This window comes from Athalia rosae, chromosome 2 (assembly GCF_917208135.1).
Source record: "Athalia rosae chromosome 2, iyAthRosa1.1, whole genome shotgun sequence".
Taxonomy (NCBI): Eukaryota; Metazoa; Arthropoda; class Insecta; order Hymenoptera; family Athaliidae; genus Athalia; species Athalia rosae.
In genome coordinates, this window is record NC_064027.1 from 17,816,137 (window position 1) to 17,835,857 (window position 19,721).

Sequence of the window (19,721 nt, forward strand, 5' to 3'; positions counted from 1 at the left end):
AAGTCGAATTCGAAGCAAGATTTTATACACTTTATACATGAACAGACATTCGGTACAGTATGAAGCATATGTGACACATTGAAGGTACATCAAAATTGACTTGTGAAAACTCAATTAAGTATTATTTAGGCATTCGTAAGTAAATCGTATACAATCGGATTACCTGTATTACTAGTTAAGGGAGGTAAGTAACACAACTTCGCTTCTTGTTCTTTTGACAATTCTTGCTTACAATTTTTCATTTGAAAACTTATCAGCAACGCGATCAGAAAAATGGGGTTCTACATACATTGAACAAATTCAATGAATTATCCCTTGAATAAGATATTTCAACCTAATCATAGGTAGAAAAGTAAAAGAAATCGGAACATGGCATTGAATTGACTCGGGATATATCTATCTCTAGTAGTATGTAAACTACTCCTTAATATTTTAGATAAAACACTGTGGATAATATTAAATTAGGGGGAGAAAACTAATAGTATCTTACATCATATCATAATTAGATAATTAGTTAGAGCTATATTGTATTCCGTTATTATCATCAATTTTTTTTCTGGAGCTCGTGAAACGTAGATTTCAGCCACAGATTGTTTTCAATTAGTCAATTCTCGGACTCCGATGCCTGTGGAAGAAAAATTTTCACAGTGATTCAACATTCGCCTACTTATTTCCATATACATATAAATTTCGACCAGGATGAATTTTTAATCAATGGTAATCTTTTGAGAAAAATCATTTTTCTTACACTCGGATCGCAATCTGCACAGTGCCACGAGTAACCTCTCCTTTTAGGTGATTTCTTAACTGGTGGTTCCAGGCATGTGAAATGATAGCATTTTTTGCATTCGTCACACCTGCGAAACATAAGTTAGCTATATCGTGATATATTTCTGCCAATCATAAAGGCTGCACTAAGCCTTTGCAGCAAGATAACAGTGATAATAGAATTACGATTTTGCTAACCTGACAAGGTTCTGATTCGTTCCGGGGGTGTTGCAGACGTCGCACTGGGTTAGAAGATCTGCTTCCTTTCCTTTTTTTAAATTACCCGAAGATAATCTACTATTAGTATTACTGCTACTTGGAGTTGTAACAGGAGTTGACGGAGTGGTTGGCAGGGGAGGTGGTGGCGGTGGCGGTGGCAATGGTAGCTTAAGAACTGGCGGTGGCGGTGTGATTTCGGTACTAGTCGAAGTAGCAACGAACATTTGTGGACTTGATTCTGACGCTATTTCACCTTCAGGTCGTGGAATTGGCTTGATCTGAAAATGAATCGAGGATTCATGGATAGTGAAAAAAGTTCTCCATCAATATTATGAAAAAGTTTGCTATCACGATTGTTAGAAAATCTCTGACGTACCTTAATGGTGATTCTTCTATGCACTTCTGGCTGACCTTGCATTTCGGGATTTTCAATATCCAAGCTCTTCCTTTTGTGTTTTCGTTTACGTTGTTTAACTCCCGTGATTGGATCAGGTGTATATCTCTTATGTTTTTCCCTGCCAAAGGATCAAGTGATTTAGAACATGATTTTTATGGGTGAATCAAGGGGTAAGATGTGAGTGATTGAGAACTTAAGAATCTTGCTTGATCAAAACGTGACCAATGTACCTTCTTCGTTTCTTTCCACTTCTTTGTGATATAGTTTCAGTGCCGTCTGCAGATGCCACCATGTATTGTGGTGAACCTTCTCTTGGAGTAAAATTTAGATTGTTTGTCAGTTGTGGGTGAGGCACAGTTGCCTCTGTCAGCATTTTTTCCATGAAAGGAGGTTGTGGCCCCATAGGTTTTATGGTCAGCTATAAAATTTCAGGGTATTGACGCTAATCCAAAAAACGGTGGCATGATACTAAGATTCACAGCTAACCTTTGGCGTTGTGGGCGGTTCTTGGCTTGTAGCGATCGCTGTTGTAATATCAGTGGCAGCAACAATTTTTGACGTAGTTGGTGTATCTAGAGCAGCGGGAATCTGTGTTTCTAAAACTGGGATGAAGGAAGGGCTGGCATCATCCTTGCAGTGTCTTAACCTTCTGGGCGCTGATGTGTCTACATGTTCCACTTCTGATCCCGAAGATTCTTTATCACACTCTGAACATTGCCTAGAATATAAAAAAATTTGTTTATAGATTGTCTGTTCTTAAATTATGAAATTAGATATTTCATGGTTTATACAAGCGGAAATCAGTGTCATCGTACCAGCCCATGAGTTTCGTCTTCTTTGGCATACGTGCCAAAGGTGGACTGAGACAAGACAAATGGTAGTGAAGATGGCACGTGTCGCACTTAGCAAGTAAGTGTTGGTCGGTTGCTCTCCGGCAAATTCCACACTGATGCCTCAACGTTAGATCTCCTTTATGGTTGTGGTCGTGAGCTTGACTGCTCAAAACACGGCCTTCCCTTCCACCTTCACCACCTTTGCCTACAGGTAGCGGAAAACCAACTCCCATCTTCAACGCCGCTGCAGTTGGCACCCCGAGACCTGTACCTGAGTCAGATAGCTACAAATATCAAACCATCTACCTAATTTCAAAACCAACTTCTTAATGAATTTGGTTTCTGAAATTCAAAGTACTCAAAAAATGATGAAAAGTAAGTTAATGAACTCACCAAGAGTAGTTGGTATCCTGGGCTTAGTTAGATCACCGATGAGTGGTAGTGGTTTGACGTAACCAGCTGATCTGAGTAGCTGATGATACATTTCAATCTTTTCTTTCAAAGTAACGTTGATACGAATTTGATCTTCATTATCTTTGGTCACTTCGTCGTACTTTCTATCTAACCTTTGTTGTTCATTCAACAATTGAGAGTTAACATCTAAGTGTTCTTGGAGCCGCCGCTTCATTGAAGCAACACGTAAATTTCGGTCGAGATAGTAGCCAATAAATTCTACACTAAACGCAGGAGGAATGTGCCACTTTTTTCTAACATCTACCAAAGCAACCAGCTGAGCCTCTTGGGCTTCAAGAGCTGCAGTATCCACTCCCATCAACTCAGCTTTCTTTGCCAATTGTCGACATGCGGATGCAGATGTTGTCAGAAGGCGTGGCATTTTTTGCGTAGGTACTATGAAACAATAGAGGAAAAACTTTGCATCAAATATTCGTTTTGATTTCGTAAGATCTATGAAATCTGTAAAATCTTCTAATCTCCCAATCGAGAGATTTCAAAGTTTAAACTGATGGTTAAACTCACCCCAAGGCGGTGGCCTTGATGCTTTATGCGCCAAATACTTGTGCCTATGTTTTGCTAACTTTCTTTGAATCCTGCGTTGTTCCTCAGTATCAAGATGATCAGGTTGTAGGTGCAACTGTTGTCGATATTGGGCACGAAGCTGAAGAGCTAACCAGTTACGTCTACGACGTCGAACTAGCGTTTTGTCAGAGTGTAATTTACAATGGGCATAAAATGGGTCAGCTTGATCCACTTCTTCGCTGTGAGCCTCTGATAATAAACCCTCTCTTTGTGCGCTAAACATGCCAAAAGTAGATTTAGGTAAGTGTGCGTGAAACTACTGAAGATGTATTAATAGGATCAGGTTCGTTAACATGTCAAATCTACCAGAATTTACAGTTGAAATTAAAATAGATAGATGTTCATGTTTACCAAGTAACGTGGAAGTACGTGTGACACATTCCTGCATCACATTCTATGCACACACCGGTTCGTGCATAACGAGAATCTTCACATAAGCAGCACTGCTTTGCACCCCATTTGCTGTATGCCATCTCGAATAGGGTTACACTTGCTAGGCGATCCACCTTTTCACATGATAAAATAATTAATTAATTGTGGTCAAGTAAACAACAGAAGTGATGTTTGAAGTAAATATCAACTCAATTAGAACATTGATAATATGAACAAAGTCCCACCTCTCCAAAAGCAACTCCAGGGACATATAAAGCACATACAAGATGAACCCACTTTCCAACATCAGTCTCTTTAAAAATTCCTCCTTTATTGGGACACAGTTCACACGATGGATCATCAACACCTGCACTACATGCCTCGCAGAACCATGGTGCAGACTGGCAGAGTGAGTCTGTGCTAGAGAAGCTTTCAACATCAGAAACACCATAACAACCTGGTAGAAAAAACAATGATCAACACATGACTCAGATACAGACTTAAACCTGTAACATGAAAATCATACAGCTGACTATGACGATTAAGAAAAAAATCAAATATGTTAGGACTTGCCTTCGTGGACTGTAACTCCACATCCATCACATTCCACTATTTCATTGATGTCATCGCTTCTATCTCCTAAACATCCGCAACAAATTAGAACTTTTGTTACTTTTTCATCAAGCTGTCCCACTTTAGTTGCCTGTTGACGTGCTTGTTCAATGACATCACACACAGTCATGCCCTTTCCACAAACCAATGGCTCATCCAAAGAATCATCAGTCCCATCTGACTCATCTTCATCCTCGTCTACAACGGATTCAGAACTTTCATTATACAGTTTTATATGAGCTAAAATGAAGTCTTGCATGGTAAAAATTTCCATATACCTTTTCCAACGTCATTGGAATCAACAGAATCGTCATCAGACTCCTCGCAGTGGTCTTCAATTCTGAAATCGCTGTCATCGGAACTTTCACCCAAGTCAAAATCAAGTAGTGATTGCTGAGCAGAATCCACAGGCTTCACTCGCCTTTTTTTAGGATCACGTTCAACTGGAAAATACCATATAGTAATTCATTAGCTGATATTTGGTTAAATTTGGCATAGCATTTGATGAGATGATGAGAGTACGCTACCCATCTCGTAAACACCAAGAAACAAGGACCAAGAAAAAAACTGTCGATTTAGAATATGTAGCAAATCTCCTGACAACCAATATAGGTTATGTGATCGACTATTTGAACCGTAATACTCACATGAGCTATTCATCATAATTGTAAACAGAGGATGACAAAATGTTCTACATTAATTACTGGTACCAGGAAACTTCATTTTCCAGCGGCTTCCACCGAAAATCACTATTGTTCCCAGCTTTTTCGCGTACTCTCCCTTATCCCTCTCTAAGCACCCCATCCGTTGTACGCCCCAATGATTGCAGAACCGTCACTCTCGACGTATACAGCGTGACAATATGTGTATACATGCTATTGTACGCGTCTGTATACGAAGCACATACGTATGTATGTTGATATTACGTATCACCGGCACATGTCACACGTCCATTGAGTTTGCCTTGCGCCGGTAATGAAATACGTATGCGACACGAGTGGATATTGTGCATTGATTTACGCAAAAAGAAACCATGAATGAATAACCGATCATTCTACGATATGCATATTAATTTCATATAAAATAATTCAATGGAATACGAGATATTTAGTTCTCTTTGCAACCTTTGAAAGTAAAAAAGCTGTGGAATGTATCTAGAATGCACCCCTATGTAACAGCCGTAGGGGGTTGAAATAAGAATAAGATGTTTGTCGGATTTGCAGAATCGTATTTCTGGGAAATTTTCAATGAAGTACAACAAATTGTAATCCTAGGTCATGAGTATGTTTTTTAATACTCACTCATTGTTTTGTACAAAAATCCTACGTCGTCGTCCTGAGACATCTCGCTGGCTTAAACACAGGGTCCGTGCATTCGATACAAAAAGTTTGGGTCCGCAGAAGTTGAACACGTGTTTCTCAGAATGTGTAATTGAGAATACTATTTGAGGGAGAAATTATTCGGGCCCTCATGTTTATTCGGTCTCATGAAGTAATAATAGAATAAACAGTTTTTGTGAAACTTGGAAAGCTCTAACTTCATGCTTCAATGGACCAAATGCATACACTTGTGTAATTTGTGACGATGGCAGCGCATTTCTTTTGCGCATATTCGTTAGCCATGGTGAATTTTGCCTCCTGCGGCGGTAATTTTTAAACAAGGAAGTTAAACGTTACCAAACCGATCTTTAGTCAACGATATCAGAACGTTATCAGAACATCAGCGTCAAGGTATTTTAGAAGGCGAGTTGTTAATTAACAATCGTTTACTTGATTGAAAAAATCTCACTTAAAAGATTCTTACCGTATAAAACCACCCTCGTTGAAACTAAAAAATCACAATTGGTTTAAATAGGTAGTTATGGGTATTTCATTATTCTAAATTCATACACAGCCACTGGCTTGCAAAGTATAAGACTATAAGTATAAATTTCAAGTAGAGTTCTCAAGGTAATGATTAATACACGCATGCTTCTTTCGTCCATACCAACCAAAATTTTGCATGTCATTTATGAAAATATTTAGATCCACAATAATTGCATTGCAATGTGATAAACGAGACTTTTATTTGAACTAACATCAGATTATTATTTCAAATTATTATAAATAATACATTCTCAATCATACGCCTTCTGTAACAATTCATTCTGCAGATGCACCGACGGTTCTTGTGTTCTGGCTGAGAAGACTGAGTTGCTTCGTATAAATTCCCCATTTCTCTCTTGGAAAATAAAAGGTCCTCGAAGTACCTACTCACAAACCTTGTTTAGAGTGCCAAAACATGCGATGACGAATGTATGAGCCACTACATTTGACAACTAATGTGTTTAGAAACTAAAGGATAGGATAATGATTAACGAGTGCCAAACGTTACATTGCTATTTCAAATTGCATAGCGTTTCAAAGGAGATTCGGCTTACTAGCTATTGCGATAACGAAGAAAAGAAACAGAGAGTCAACCAAGTCGATCAAGATCATTTTTAGAGGATATGAAAGATGTTTTCATTAGATTATTCTGTTCCAAAAACTAAAAAAGATTTTACTTGCAATATTGTACATTAGCATGATACATATGGGCCATTCCACGTGAACCGGATCAGTCACCTCTCAGATATTTTTTTAATTTGGCATGTCGATTGTCCATGGGGAGTTAGATTTTTGTGCCAAAGGATTTTTGAATTAGTGCAAATTTCGATTTATTATGAACAATCGAAAAATTGAGAGGCGGTTTCTTTAAAAAATCATAACTTCGTCAAAAATGATGTGAGATTTGATTTTTTTTTTTTAAATTTACGCGGATGAGGCTATAGATTTATGAAAAAAATAAATAGTGCCGAAAAAGTTTATTTATCATTTGTTTATTTGACAATGAATTTTTGAATGATTTTTAAAACACTGATGGATAGCACCGAAAAATTTAAAAAAAATGCTGACATATACTTTGAACTATACTACAGCCTGTGAATTAATTTCAGAGATGCGTTCGGCTTTGTTTTCGAGTAAAAAATCATCGAAGTTGGCGGCGCGCATGAATTCGAGCTCGTCGACGCCTATGCGCGTGATGACGCGCGTCGAGCGACAGAGATCCTATCTACTCTGTACGGACGCTACTTGGTGTACGCTCGACCGCGGTATTCACGAGTCATTTTCGCGATGATAGACACCGTTGAAAAATCTGGAAAAAATTCCATAGCTTCCCCATAACACGGCAAAGCCATAGAGTAAGTTCCAGAGATGTGTTATTTCTCGTTTTCGAGATATCCGGACGCATTGTGACTCCGCGCTCGCTACTTGGTAGACACTCGGCGACGGAATTCACGAGTCATTTTCGCGATGATCGACACCGTTAAAAAATCTGGAAAAAATTCCATAGCTTCCCCATAACACGGCAAAGCCATAGAGTAAGTTCCAGAGATGTGTTATTTCTCGTTTTCGAGATATCCGGACGCATTGGGACTCCGCGCTCGCTACTTGGTAGACACTCGGCGACGGAATTCACGAGTCATTTTCGCGATGATCGACACCGTTTAAAAATCCCGAAAAAATTCCATAGCTTCCCCATAACACGGCAAAGCCATAGAGTAAGTTCCAGAGATGTGTTATTTCTCGTTTTCGAGATATCCGGACGCATTGTGACTCCGCGCTCGCTACTTGGTAGACACTCGGCGACGGAATTCACGAGTCATTTTCGCGATGATCGACACCGTTTAAAAATCTGAAAAAAATTCCATAGCTTCCCCATAACACGGCAAAGCCATAGAGTAAGTTCCAGAGATGTGTTATTTCTCGTTTTCGAGATATAGGGACGCATATGGCACTCCGCGCTTGCTACTTGGACATATTAAGCCACAATAATATCTCAAAAACGAGAAATAACACATCTCTGGAACTTACTCTATGGCTTTGCCGTGTTATGGGGAAGCTATGGAATTTTTTCCAGATTTTTTAACGGTGTCGATCATCGCGAAAATGACTCGTGAATTCCGTCGCCGAGTGTCTACCAAGTAGCGAGCGCGGAGTCACAATGCGTCCGGATATCTCGAAAACGAGAAATAACACATCTCTGGAACTTACTCTATGGCTTTGCCGTGTTATGGGGAAGCTATGGAATTTTTTCCAGATTTTTCAACGGTGTCTATCATCGCGAAAATGACTCGTGAATACCGCGGTCGAGCGTACACCAAGTAGCGTCCGTACAGAGTAGATAGGATCTCTGTCGCTCGACGCGCGTCATCACGCGCATAGGCGTCGACGAGCTCGAATTCATGCGCGCCGCCAACTTCGATGATTTTTTACTCGAAAACAAAGCCGAACGCATCTCTGAAATTAATTCACAGGCTGTAGTATAGTTCAAAGTATATGTCAGCATTTTTTTTAAATTTTTCGGTGCTATCCATCAGTGTTTTAAAAATCATTCAAAAATTCATTGTCAAATAAACAAATGATAAATAAACTTTTTCGGCACTATTTATTTTTTTCATAAATCTATAGCCTCATCCGCGTAAATTTAAAAAAAAAAAATCAAATCTCACATCATTTTTGACGAAGTTATGATTTTTTAAAGAAACCGCCTCTCAATTTTTCGATTGTTCATAATAAATCGAAATTTGCACTAATTCAAAAATCCTTTGGCACAAAAATCTAACTCCCCATGGACAATCGACATGCCAAATTAAAAAAATATCTGAGAGGTGACTGATCCGGTTCACGTGGAATGGCCCATATAATCGCCGGAACGAAAAAACGACCTTAATTATTTCAAGAACAAAAAAATGGTGAGCATATGGGTACGGTGATTGTGTTGTATGATTACATTATAATTATCCAAACAACACGACACTCTTTGCAGGATATTCAACATCGTACTCAACACTCGATCATCTTTTTTTTGAGATTATACTGAAAAACGCTTTTGTGTTGAGCCCTGCAAAGTGTAAGAATTGGGATTATCGCATCACCGTATTATATTAACTGTGAGTCCTTGCAATTTTCAATCCAAAAATGAATGAATCGACCGAGATATTTAGTTTAGCTCACCAAAAGCTCTTCTTGGCGTAATGGAATACAATGGGCCGAGGAATATTGAAAACCTTGCGTACGCCAGCAAGAGCGTAAGCGCCTTTCTTCGGCCAGATCAACATTTCGCCAACGTTTAATTCGGGCAAAAGACAATCCTCTACAACGCAATCACCCTTCGTTGCAGTTTGACCGTAAATTGTGCTGCATTTTGCATCACCGGTGGAGGACTGAAACTCGCAAAGTTTTTACGCATCTATTTATTCCTCGATTTATTCGGTATATATGTCTACCTACCTCACGAAAGAGTGTCATCGGAATTGGTAAGAACTCTTGTATTTGCATCATCTTTGTCATGAATGAATTGAAAAGACCGTCATTTATGTAATACGTATATCTAGTTTCATTTTCCTCGTCAACCGCAATGTTTTTTCCAAGAATAAAAGTAGCAAGCGTAATCGCTGACGTAACAACATACCTCCCAGGCTCACTGATCACTTTGATCGACGGATCTACATTTTCCAGAGCTTTGTTTATCACCTCGGCGAACTGTTGATTAGATGATTTTTTCATAAGAGACACATGATACGGAAATAAATCGCAAAGTTTTGATGATATCGGAAGATTAGGGAATGATATCCGATAGCGAACCTTGTCGATTGATACCAGCCCATCCTCATCGGGGAATCCGCCGCCAATGTCGATAAGATTGGCATCTTTAAAACCCAAAGATCTCGAATACTCGATCAATCCTACGCAGATTTTTATACCGCGAGCAAAAGCATCCGGATCGGCACTCTGAGTCCCTACGTGAAAACAAAAACCGTGGATATTCAGCCCCATTTCCTTAGATAGTTTCACTAATTTTGGCGCATCATCGACGGCGTCGCATCCGAATTTCTTACTGAAAGTTGCGCCGGAAGATGCAGAGTCACAGCGAAATCGAATGACGATCCTGAATGATCAGAAAATCATTACAATCGTCCGATCAGTCGATAACGGTATTGATTATTCCGAACATCACTCACTTAGCTTCGGGGAAAACACTTTTTATTTTATGTAATTCCGGCTCACCGTCTACGGTGAGCATTTCCACCCCTACCCTTTTGGCAAATATCATATGCGAATTCATTTTTGCAGTGTTTGCAAAAATTATTTGGTCACCCGTTACTCCATTCTCCATTACAGAAGCAATCTCGCGCTGTACAGATTATAAAAGAAAAGTACAATGAACCAGGGTTTTATCATTATATCCATTATGGTTTTTTCACCATGGAAGTTGTCACCAGCGATGAAGATACCCCTTGGCCATTTTTACCTGAGACGCGCAATCGTAAGAAGCATTCATAGCAGCCATTGCCTTTAATACAGTAGGGTCAGGATTACATTTCACAGCTGCAATAAAGATCGTATATTGTATCAGCCAAAGTGGTGCTGCAGAAAATTCTGAGAAACATTACCGTAGAATGGCACAACTCTTGGCATTTTTAAAACCAAATTTTCGTACTTCTGCACAATATCGCCAATGTCACAAATATAAAAAGGATCATCGTCATCTTTGTTCTCTACCAATTCTTTGATGATGTCTAATTTTTCCGTTGCTTCGTCAATCACTCTTACTTCTTTGAAGTACTCCGTAAGAACAATATCGTCGTCAGCCATGTTTATATCAGGATTTTTTTCCAATAAATTCTGTTCGGATAATTTGGATTTTTATTCACATTTTTGTAATACTTATAACGATACATTCGATGGAAAAAACAATAAAGAAATTTAAAGAATCACAAACACCTCAATCTAGGATGGAATGTCCTATACGATATATTTACCTGAAGTAAGAGGGTAAGTCAATCAACAAGAAAAGTCTCTACTCTGTAAGAAATGTCGTACGACTAAAGTTGCCAACGAATTGTCTTGACGTCGAATTGATAGATGAACTTGAAAATAGACAGACTTAAAAGTCTAATAAAACTTTTCTTTAGACACTAAATAAAAAATGAATTTTTTCAAATCGATATCCGTGATAGGTGGAAGCTAGAATAATATTACTCGGAATAACACTTTGATTCATAAATTTTTATAAATCATAGGTTTTATCACGTAAAACAAAAATAGTACCTCATTCTAAAATATTTATGAACATGCTGACAGATCTCTAAACAAAAAAAAAACAACACATATCACTTTTATAATGACTGTAGGTCATAATTGTACGACAGCTGAGGAGAAATCAGGTTCGAGTGTTGATTGGCGATCACGCTATTTTTAGGAAAAGGCGCAAAAATAGAATATTTACGGCCTTGACGATCAGGTTGAGTGTTGACGCCGTCATGATGGTTATCACGATACTCCAAACATCACTCATAATCAGTTGAACTATTTTGTTTTTAGTTTCATTTATTCATCTCATTTTCATTTTTTTTCATCTTGGTTGTTCTTTATTTTCATTAAAATCATACATTAAAAGCGTTATTTCACAAAGTGTCGAAGCAAATAAATGTCTATATAATATTTTATGAAACAAGTGGCTTTATACACGTCTTGTCATATGAATCTTTCGGTACACTTTATTTATTTTCTTTTATTTTATTTGCTTATTTTTCATTCCAAGTTATGTCTGAAATACTGAAGGGAAAAGTAATTTCATTTTAATACACAAAATCTGTTGAAAGTTTTCGGCAGTACCTATACCACCAACGCACGCCGATATTGTTGTGACTTGGAAACTTTTTCTTTATATAATCTTAAGGTGCGTGGTGATTTATCAGAGAATTTATCAAGCTATAAAATCAAACTTTTTGAAATTGCCTGTGTGCAGCGCGGTGGATTAATTCTGCAGAAAAGTAGAAGAAAACATTCATTAGGCTAGTTACCACTTGTTTGAAAAATCATTTGATCCATTATTCAATCGGTAATCGGAATATAATGAAGCTGCACAAATTTGAAAGAAATTTCATCTTTTCTTAAAAGTCGTTCATAATAATCGAAACTTAGCATTGAAATTCAATATAATAAAACTAACTTTGCATAGATTGTCCCTAATAATAAAATTATCATTTATATCAATGAATAATTATCTAAAATATATACCTAATATTATCGCAATCGCAATTAAATATAGTAATTATTAATATTATATTCGAAATAAATGCGTTTTATACAAATAGATCTGTGGTACGTAAATTTGATTTCTCTAGTAACATAGCTAATAAATAATTATTTATTTTTATTTTTATCGTATTTTATTTATTTTTTTGTTTTTACTCATTTTTATTCATAATATTATCATTAGACTTAGTTGACTTCGGATCATATCAAATTATTTGATAATAATTATTTATACTCGACCGAAACCTTCCTCGGATTTATCGATCCTCGATCTTGACTTATTACAATTAATTTAGGGGTACACCCACCGATTACGTCATTCAGATTTCCAACTTTTCAATACGCTTTCAATTGAAAAATCATCTTCAAATTATTGAATATATTTTGTATATATTATATACTTGTCGCACAAGCACGCCTCGTTCATCGAATTGCACGGTATTTCCAATTTCAATCATCTGCTCGTTTCACAGCAGATTGAATTTTCGTTTATTCGCAAAATAAGAAATCTGTTAGTCTCGTGAATACGTATATTGATAAATTCCATGTCATCGAAATTATTATTGCTGCAAAAGTAGCTATAACGTGAGCTGTAATGACATAAAACGGAATCGTGCCTTTTTATTTTTCAAAATCATTCTCATCTGAAAACGTTAATCATTTTCACCAATGTAAAAACGGGACTCAAATTTATTCACTGATTTATTATAGTAATTTAAAGTTACGTTGTTTCAATATCGTTAATGTAATTTTTGCTGCTTTTTAACCTTTTGTTAATGAACACTCCATGGTTGAATTAAAAGATTCAAATTTTACAAATCACGAACAGCGGGATGGAATCTCACTTTTATTTTGGTAAAAATGATTGTGCCAACTAATTTGACCGGCCGGTCAGTAATACTTGAGATGTTGGTTGCCTTTATGGATTCCATTTGAACAATCAGGCCCGGAAAATCCGGTATAGAAGATTCGAGAACTTTCCGAATCAAAAATGTCTATATGATTTCCCTTTACAACAAATATTGTTTTTATCCTTTGCAGTACTTCAGATAATTATTTCAACGTATAAATGGAAAGACCTGAAATTTTAACCGTTTCAGTTTTTGCCATCGATTTAATGATACGTTATATGTTTTTCTCCTGATCAGGTATCGTAGATAAATCACTGAAATACTGTAGTGTTGAAATCTATATGTTAGCAACAACGCAATAATAATAATCATGATAATAATCATAATGACAATCATAATCACGTAATGAGTAATTATCATCGTGATAAGAATAATTGAAATAATAATGTAATAATAATAATCACTATTTCCACAAAGACTCAATATACTTACAGTAATGCATAGTACAGTAGGACATTAATTTTTCGGTTTTTGCTTTTGTCTCTGGAATTACGCGACTGTTGCGTCAATACATTAGAACGCTCGAGTCAAGGAAAGTGAGGATTGATTTACTTCATGAATGAGATGTTGGAAATTTCTTGGGTGATGTAAAATATAAAGGTATGAAGTGTTTCGCACATCTCTGCAAGGAGTGAAAATAGTTATTTCTGAAAAATGATGATTTTGGCTTATTGTTAGCGCCGCCGCGGTTGACTGCGAATGCAGTATAGTAAGAAAAAAGAAGATGTAGGTATCGGATGATTTGACAACAACGATCACTTGGATACTGAAAACCGCGAGTATCCGCACTTCAAGTAGATGCGAGACTCACGTCACGTGGTTATTTAACATGATATTATTATTTTATTACATCATTCCATCACTTCCATCTACTAACGTTCATTTCTAAACACTAGTGTTTAATATTTACCGTAATGTATGCCCTTATTAAGCAATATTGTTATATATCTACAAAATGTACAAATAATGACGATGAGATGAAATTATGTATTGATATTTTATTATAATTCATTTTATTGTTGTCTTTTTGTTTTTCATATTTTATAATCGTGGTGAGGGAAAATCGTCCATTGGAATCCAGGGATCATTGAAGTAGATTAATTTAACCATTTGCATTACAGTAAAACCGCATTGTTCTAAATAATATGGGTAGAAAATTTATGACGAGGGATAATCGAATATGTAATAAACATACATGAAGGCAGATGTATTACCGTAATACAAATGGGTAACCGTAAATATGTATGTATGAGTATCTGTATTCATGATAAGCTCTGTTAGTTAAGACTGAATTTTCTTACTTAGTTGTTAATTTTTTTCATTTCAGATAATATAAATTTTTGGGTAACTGTGACATAGTTTATATAGTACAATGAGTTAACTACCAAACAGATTGGGATCCGCAATGCAACGACAAAAACTTGGCGATTCGTACTCAAGCGCGATTCGATCCTATCGATGATTTATTTTTATACGAATTTATTTTATGTTAAAGCCAAACATTAAGATACATCTATACGGAGAGATAGAGTTCTACTATTTCATTGATCTAACGAACAAACAGTGTTAATCCGAGTTTATGTATATATAATAATTAATAGTTATTCATCTCAACAACAAGTAAGTTAGTATTTCATAGTATTTATTCATTTATTTATTTTCTATTTTTTTCCGCTTTTTTCACAATCGTACTTTCTTCTCCAATATATCTCTGTATATTATATATTATATATGTATAGATTGATATCAACACGTAAGATTGATTAATAGTTGTATTAAAAATGAATCTGAAACACGCTGAATTATCCTCGTTCAATATTCGCAATCAGTATAATTGTCAATAACAGCTCAACCCAAACGTGGATGGATCGTCAAGTTAATCCTTCATTTCCGTACCCTCCCTCGATGGCCCCTCCCCCTCCCCCCAACGTTACGTGTAACAATATTTATTGATTTATTTTCAATTTTGAATCGATGAGGCGTGAAGCGCGTGATTTATTATCTAACCTATAGTCAGTTGGTCGAGTTTCTTTGATTTCTGGACATGAACCATGATTTTTTTACTCCTCTAATTATCTTTTTTTTATTTATTTTTTATCCTCACTTTATACACACCTAAATATCATTTTATACCATTTATGCACGTACTCAGTATAATTGGATGCACACGTGAAGTGATTTCTAGATGTCAAACTCGCCAATTTCAATCGCGAATAGGTACGCTGATCAAATTCTGTGGTATTTATATTATCATATATGTATATTATACACGCTTTCCCTTAAACAGTACTTGTTTACACAACAATATTCTCAACTCTGAAAACATCGAACGTCACGTTAAAAACTTTTACATAATAGATTAGACGCCACACAATCTCTTAGTTTTTCTACGATGGTCAACGTGATACGTATATTACCTACGTACAATGATGATCATGTTTCTACTATATGGCGCGTGGTACAGTAGTTAAACTCGTCTACTTAAAAAGGACCCTGCGTATCTGTAACATTGGTTGAATATGAATATTCTAGTACGCGGTTGTATAACAATTGCAGCTCAAAAGTATCTATTTTCAAACAATAGTCAAGATCTGTGAAACCTCACGATCGAAAATAAGAGAAAAAAGGGCTGATCAAACAACCATAGGTAAATTGGACCGTTCCATAAGAAAATATAGGGCAAGCTGTGAGCTTCTTGTAGATTGATCTAATTTACCTAGTGGTCCAATTCTTTCTACTTTTCGCTAACGAAATGTAATGTTTACCGGTATCGCAGCTGATTTGCGATAGTAAATTAAAGGAAAAAAAAAACTGGAAGAATGCGCGAAGCTCCACAGACCCTGATTTATTATTTCATTCATCTCATTTATCTCATTGATTTATTTATTTTTTTTTGTGTTTTTTCATTGTTCGTTTTTACTTCTACCATTTTCACCAACTCACCTTGACACGAATGAATCCTTAAAAAGTATGGAATTTTAAAGTATACACGTACTCGTATAACCCCTTAGAGGACTTCTATTATTAAAGGTGGAATTAAACTATAATCTAGTTGCTCATGATGGACGACATTTCAAACCCAATCGTTTCATTTGTATTGTTAGATTTTTATTTCATTTCTCATTGTTTCGCGAGTTTAACCGTATGAGCGATGGATATAAAATGTAAGCTGCAGGAGTACGAAATGCCTCGAAAACCGTCAGCGTCGCCTACGTGGATGGGTGAATAATACATGTGTGTCTGCATATATTCTAGTCACACTCGTACCGATGGCATGTGGTATTCAACCATGAGCGCATGAGATTTCCCTTTTATAACGTATAAAAGTGACACGAAGTAGTCTGGCAGTATTCTATGTATAGGTAAGTAGAAATGTTCGAGAATCATTAATTGACACGGACATGCTCCCGAAATATTTTTTCATTTTTGTCTTTTTTTTTTTATTTTTTTTTTTTATTGAGTTCGAAAACTGCCTCCAGTCATCGAGTGTGGCATTCCCCGGACATTGTCGTTGTGGGGTGTCCGGATCAAATGATGAATTCTCGATTATTAAATTGAGAAATATCGTCAATATGTATATGTATAAGTCTAATGTACGAACTTGAATTAACCGTTTGATAATAAGACAATTACGCACCTGATTGATCTTATTATTGATTTCATTTCATCTTTCCATTATTTTTTGTCGTTTGTTTCGTCTATCTCTTTAAATTCGTACAAATGAATCATCGAAACAGTAGAGCGAAGAGAATAACCGTAATTATGTTGAGAAACTTAAGTAATTATCCAAAAAAATTTTCATCGATTCTCTCACTCTGCAGTTCATTAAAAAAAATTAAAAATAAAAATTCTCTCTTTTATTTTATTTTTGATAATATTGTATTTATTAATTATTTGGTACGATTTATGTCTAACCCGTAAAATTATCCCCCGAACAATCCTGAATAAATAATAGGCTAAACAACGCTCGAGGCTGAGTGATTATCATTATAATAATATCATTTTTATTACGATTATACATATAATCATAATCACTATAATTATTATTACTGTATTAGTTATTATCATATTCATTATTATTATTATTTTAATCTTCATTTATCCTTTATTATTATAACCATAATACAACTATTCGTTTTATCTTCTTTTTTCCGTCTTCTCCGTCATTTTTCTCTGATCCAAGCGCCTTCTCAACTGATCCATGATTCTTATTTACGGTGATTCACCAAACGCGCTGTATTCAATCCCCAGTCACGTGGCAGCCCGTTACCTCCAGAGGAAGTCCCTTCGACGCGACGCTTACTCACACCCACATCCATAGACGTATACCTATTTATCTAGATACGTAAGAAATTTGAGCCTGCCCCCGCACAACCCGCCAAGAAGACGAACAAAGAGTGTGTATGTGGGTGCTGCAGAGTTAATTTCCTCGGGAAGTTGTGGGATGTAAGAGGGAGAGAGTGAGGCGATTCCACTATTTCTTTCTTACTGTCTTTCATCTTCCGGTTGTAGACGTCAGCAACTTTTTCCTGTATCGTTTGTGTTCGGTGAAAGGTCCTCGCGAACCTCGCGCTTCCTTTCCTTTTTTTCTCGGTCTCTTTTTTTTATTTCCCGGACAATCGTACCACGGTTTGACACAGTGATACGAACAAACTGGAATTAGGGGAGGATCGGATAAGGGGAGATATATTCACTCGGGTCAAGTTGCAGGGCCATTTCAGGTTCGTAGCTCGCGTAACATTATTTGGAACGTAACTCGAATCACTCAGCCTCAAGGTACTCTTATATTTTTTTTTTCTTTTTTTTTTTTATATCGTAAGGGAGACGTGTAACCCGCAGACGGTGGCTCGTCGTCGTTTCTTTGTCGGAGCTTACAGTAACCATTTTGCTATGAGAATCATGACCAGGTGAGGTCCGAATGTTGCCAGCGATGCACTTCCGGTTACTCGGACGTCACTGTCCTTTAAAAATACGGCGTCGATAACGTGAATTATACCGTTGGTACATTCAACGTCCGGACGGAATACTCGGATCCATTCGTTCTGCCACTCCACTAGGTAACCTGGAACGCGAAACGTCTCGATTAGCTTTGATAAGGGCGACAGGGTAGATACGTATGCAACTATATCTGACGAGAGTATACGAGGTCCTTCGGGAGATAACGTGACTTTGACTTCATAAACTGACATTTGCGGTTATGCTGGTTTCGGAGAAACCCTCGTTAGCGATGCGCATATCACCGGGTGTATAATACATACATACACATTATACCTCTTCAGACGGAGGAAAATGTAGAGGGCATATAACGCGCGCACGTACACACATGCTCTATGTAAATTCGACGCTGATAATATTATATAATATATAACCATGCAGGTGCATCAGTGTAGCTCCAAACGATCGTCACTGTTGCACCTGATAAGAAGAGAAATGCCTTTCACCATTTCACCATGAAAGTAGTCATCCCTCGTATGTAGCCGGATATTATTATCTCGTGTGGCGATAAAAAAGAGAAGAAAAAACGTTACAATAATCGAATGTCGAAGAGTACCTGATCGATATTCATATCATTTCCTCCCGAATGGTGAGGAGATCTGATCGAAATTTTCGGTTCAACACTAAGGGGTGTCGTTGAGATGTGAAACGTGTGATTATATACGCCGATGGCTATACCTACGCCGTATCCGACTGCTGCACAGCTCTGACGATTTCCTGCGATAATATAGCCATAGAGCGCACCTATATTTACTCATCCGTTTATTTGTTCAAAGTTTTCTCATTTGCAGCAGGGCCAATCGATGTGACCCCCTTCTCGCGCTTGTGCGGTCCGAGTCAGTCTCTAAATAATACGCGCCTCCGTGCACTTCTCCCAACAAGTCTTTGTGTGCTCCGAAAACTTTTCTGGTTATTTACTTGAACAGTAATACATAGGTGTATGCAGCCTTCCGGCTGAAGTATGAAAACTTCACCGCAAATCTGGGCAAACAGTTTCCTGCCACTTAGCACGGTGTGCCAACTTTTATTATGTTATATTTGTTTTATAATTTATTTCAACTTGTACAGCGAAAAGGCTACCTACTATTGAAAATGAAAACCCGCGCGGCGTGACGTAGATCGGATAGAATAACTTTTGTACTGTGTACCGATAAGCACCTATAAAAAATATGAGAAAGAATTTTTTAAATTCATTCAGAAATATGGCGGTGACATTTCGAAACGTTTCACGTTGGAATTTACAAGGGTGCATATTATGATGCGCGAATCCTTGGAGATCAAGTTCTGTACGTCGACGAAGAATCGCGGAGAAAAGGCTCAGAGGCCGGGTAGGTACCCCAAGTAAATGGAGTAACGTACGCGAGGATCAAAACGAAATGAGTTAAACTACGGGAACGTGGATACGTATAGGTGGGATATGGGTTATATCCGTGTGTTTTACACGTAATGTATG

The 19,721-nt window shown here is 37.0% G+C and overlaps 3 protein-coding genes across 14 annotated transcripts in view; all 3 read right to left on the minus strand.

The window, feature by feature from the left end:
- Positions 1-95: 95 nt before the first annotated feature.
- LOC105684946 (PHD finger protein 14) lies at positions 96-5,976 on the minus strand. Of its 3 annotated transcripts, none has more exons than XM_012398700.3 (14): positions 5,541-5,976; positions 4,518-4,682; positions 4,201-4,437; positions 3,873-4,084; positions 3,607-3,761; positions 3,196-3,470; positions 2,611-3,066; positions 2,200-2,488; positions 1,871-2,102; positions 1,615-1,802; positions 1,364-1,502; positions 967-1,265; positions 749-857; positions 96-625 (listed from the first exon to the last, which is right to left on the minus strand). In XM_012398700.3, the coding sequence occupies exons 1-14, from the start codon at positions 5,581-5,583 to the stop codon at positions 605-607; spliced, it is 2,820 nt and encodes a 939-aa protein (XP_012254123.2). In that variant the 5' UTR covers positions 5,584-5,976; the 3' UTR covers positions 96-604. The 3 variants fall into 3 exon arrangements, with proteins under 3 accessions (XP_012254123.2, XP_020707417.2, XP_012254124.2); XM_020851758.2 differs by lacking the exon at positions 5,541-5,976 and adding an exon at positions 4,950-5,095; XM_012398701.3 differs by lacking the exon at positions 5,541-5,976 and adding an exon at positions 4,887-5,095.
- A 2,987-nt stretch (positions 5,977-8,963) lies between these two features.
- Positions 8,964-11,524, minus strand: LOC105684947 (ornithine decarboxylase-like). Of its 4 annotated transcripts, XM_048650357.1 has the most exons (9): positions 11,084-11,524; positions 10,715-10,946; positions 10,573-10,649; positions 10,283-10,455; positions 10,160-10,209; positions 9,906-10,060; positions 9,552-9,803; positions 9,276-9,484; positions 8,964-9,162 (listed from the first exon to the last, which is right to left on the minus strand). In XM_048650357.1, exons 2-9 carry the CDS (start codon positions 10,914-10,916, stop codon positions 9,105-9,107), a joined length of 1,176 nt encoding a protein of 391 aa, XP_048506314.1. In that variant the 5' UTR covers positions 10,917-10,946; positions 11,084-11,524; the 3' UTR covers positions 8,964-9,104. The 4 variants fall into 4 exon arrangements, with proteins under 4 accessions (XP_048506314.1, XP_012254125.2, XP_012254126.2 ...); XM_012398702.3 differs by having other exon boundaries at positions 9,906-10,209; XM_012398703.4 differs by lacking the exon at positions 11,084-11,524 and having other exon boundaries at positions 9,906-10,209; positions 10,762-10,945.
- A 145-nt stretch (positions 11,525-11,669) lies between these two features.
- The window catches only part of LOC105684940 (fasciclin-1), a 218,304-nt gene continuing 210,252 nt past the window's right edge, over positions 11,670-19,721 (minus strand). For all 7 annotated transcript variants that reach the window (XM_025746527.2, XM_025746525.2, XM_025746524.2 and 4 more), the window contains one exon: positions 11,670-18,335. In XM_025746527.2, the coding sequence (XP_025602312.2) occupies positions 18,145-18,335 (191 nt within the window). In that variant the 3' untranslated portion in view covers positions 11,670-18,144. The remainder of the gene's footprint in view (positions 18,336-19,721) is intronic.

Coding starts and splice junctions, on each gene's coding strand:
- LOC105684946 (XM_020851758.2), bottom strand. CDS start 5,043: ATGGGGTGCTTAGAGAGGGATAAGGGAGAGTACGCGAAAAAGCTGGGA. Junction 4,438..4,517: donor TTCCAATGACGTTGGAAAAG/GTATATGGAAAT, acceptor AATCCGTTGTAG/ACGAGGATGAAGATGAGTCA. Junction 626..748: donor GTGCAGATTGCGATCCGAGT/GTAAGAAAAATG, acceptor TTTCTTCCACAG/GCATCGGAGTCCGAGAATTG.
- LOC105684947 (XM_012398702.3), bottom strand. CDS start 10,916: ATGGCTGACGACGATATTGTTCTTACGGAGTACTTCAAAGAAGTAAGA. Junction 9,804..9,905: donor GGCTGGTATCAATCGACAAG/GTTCGCTATCGG, acceptor TCTAATCAACAG/TTCGCCGAGGTGATAAACAA. Junction 9,485..9,551: donor CGATGACACTCTTTCGTGAG/GTAGGTAGACAT, acceptor TGCGAGTTTCAG/TCCTCCACCGGTGATGCAAA.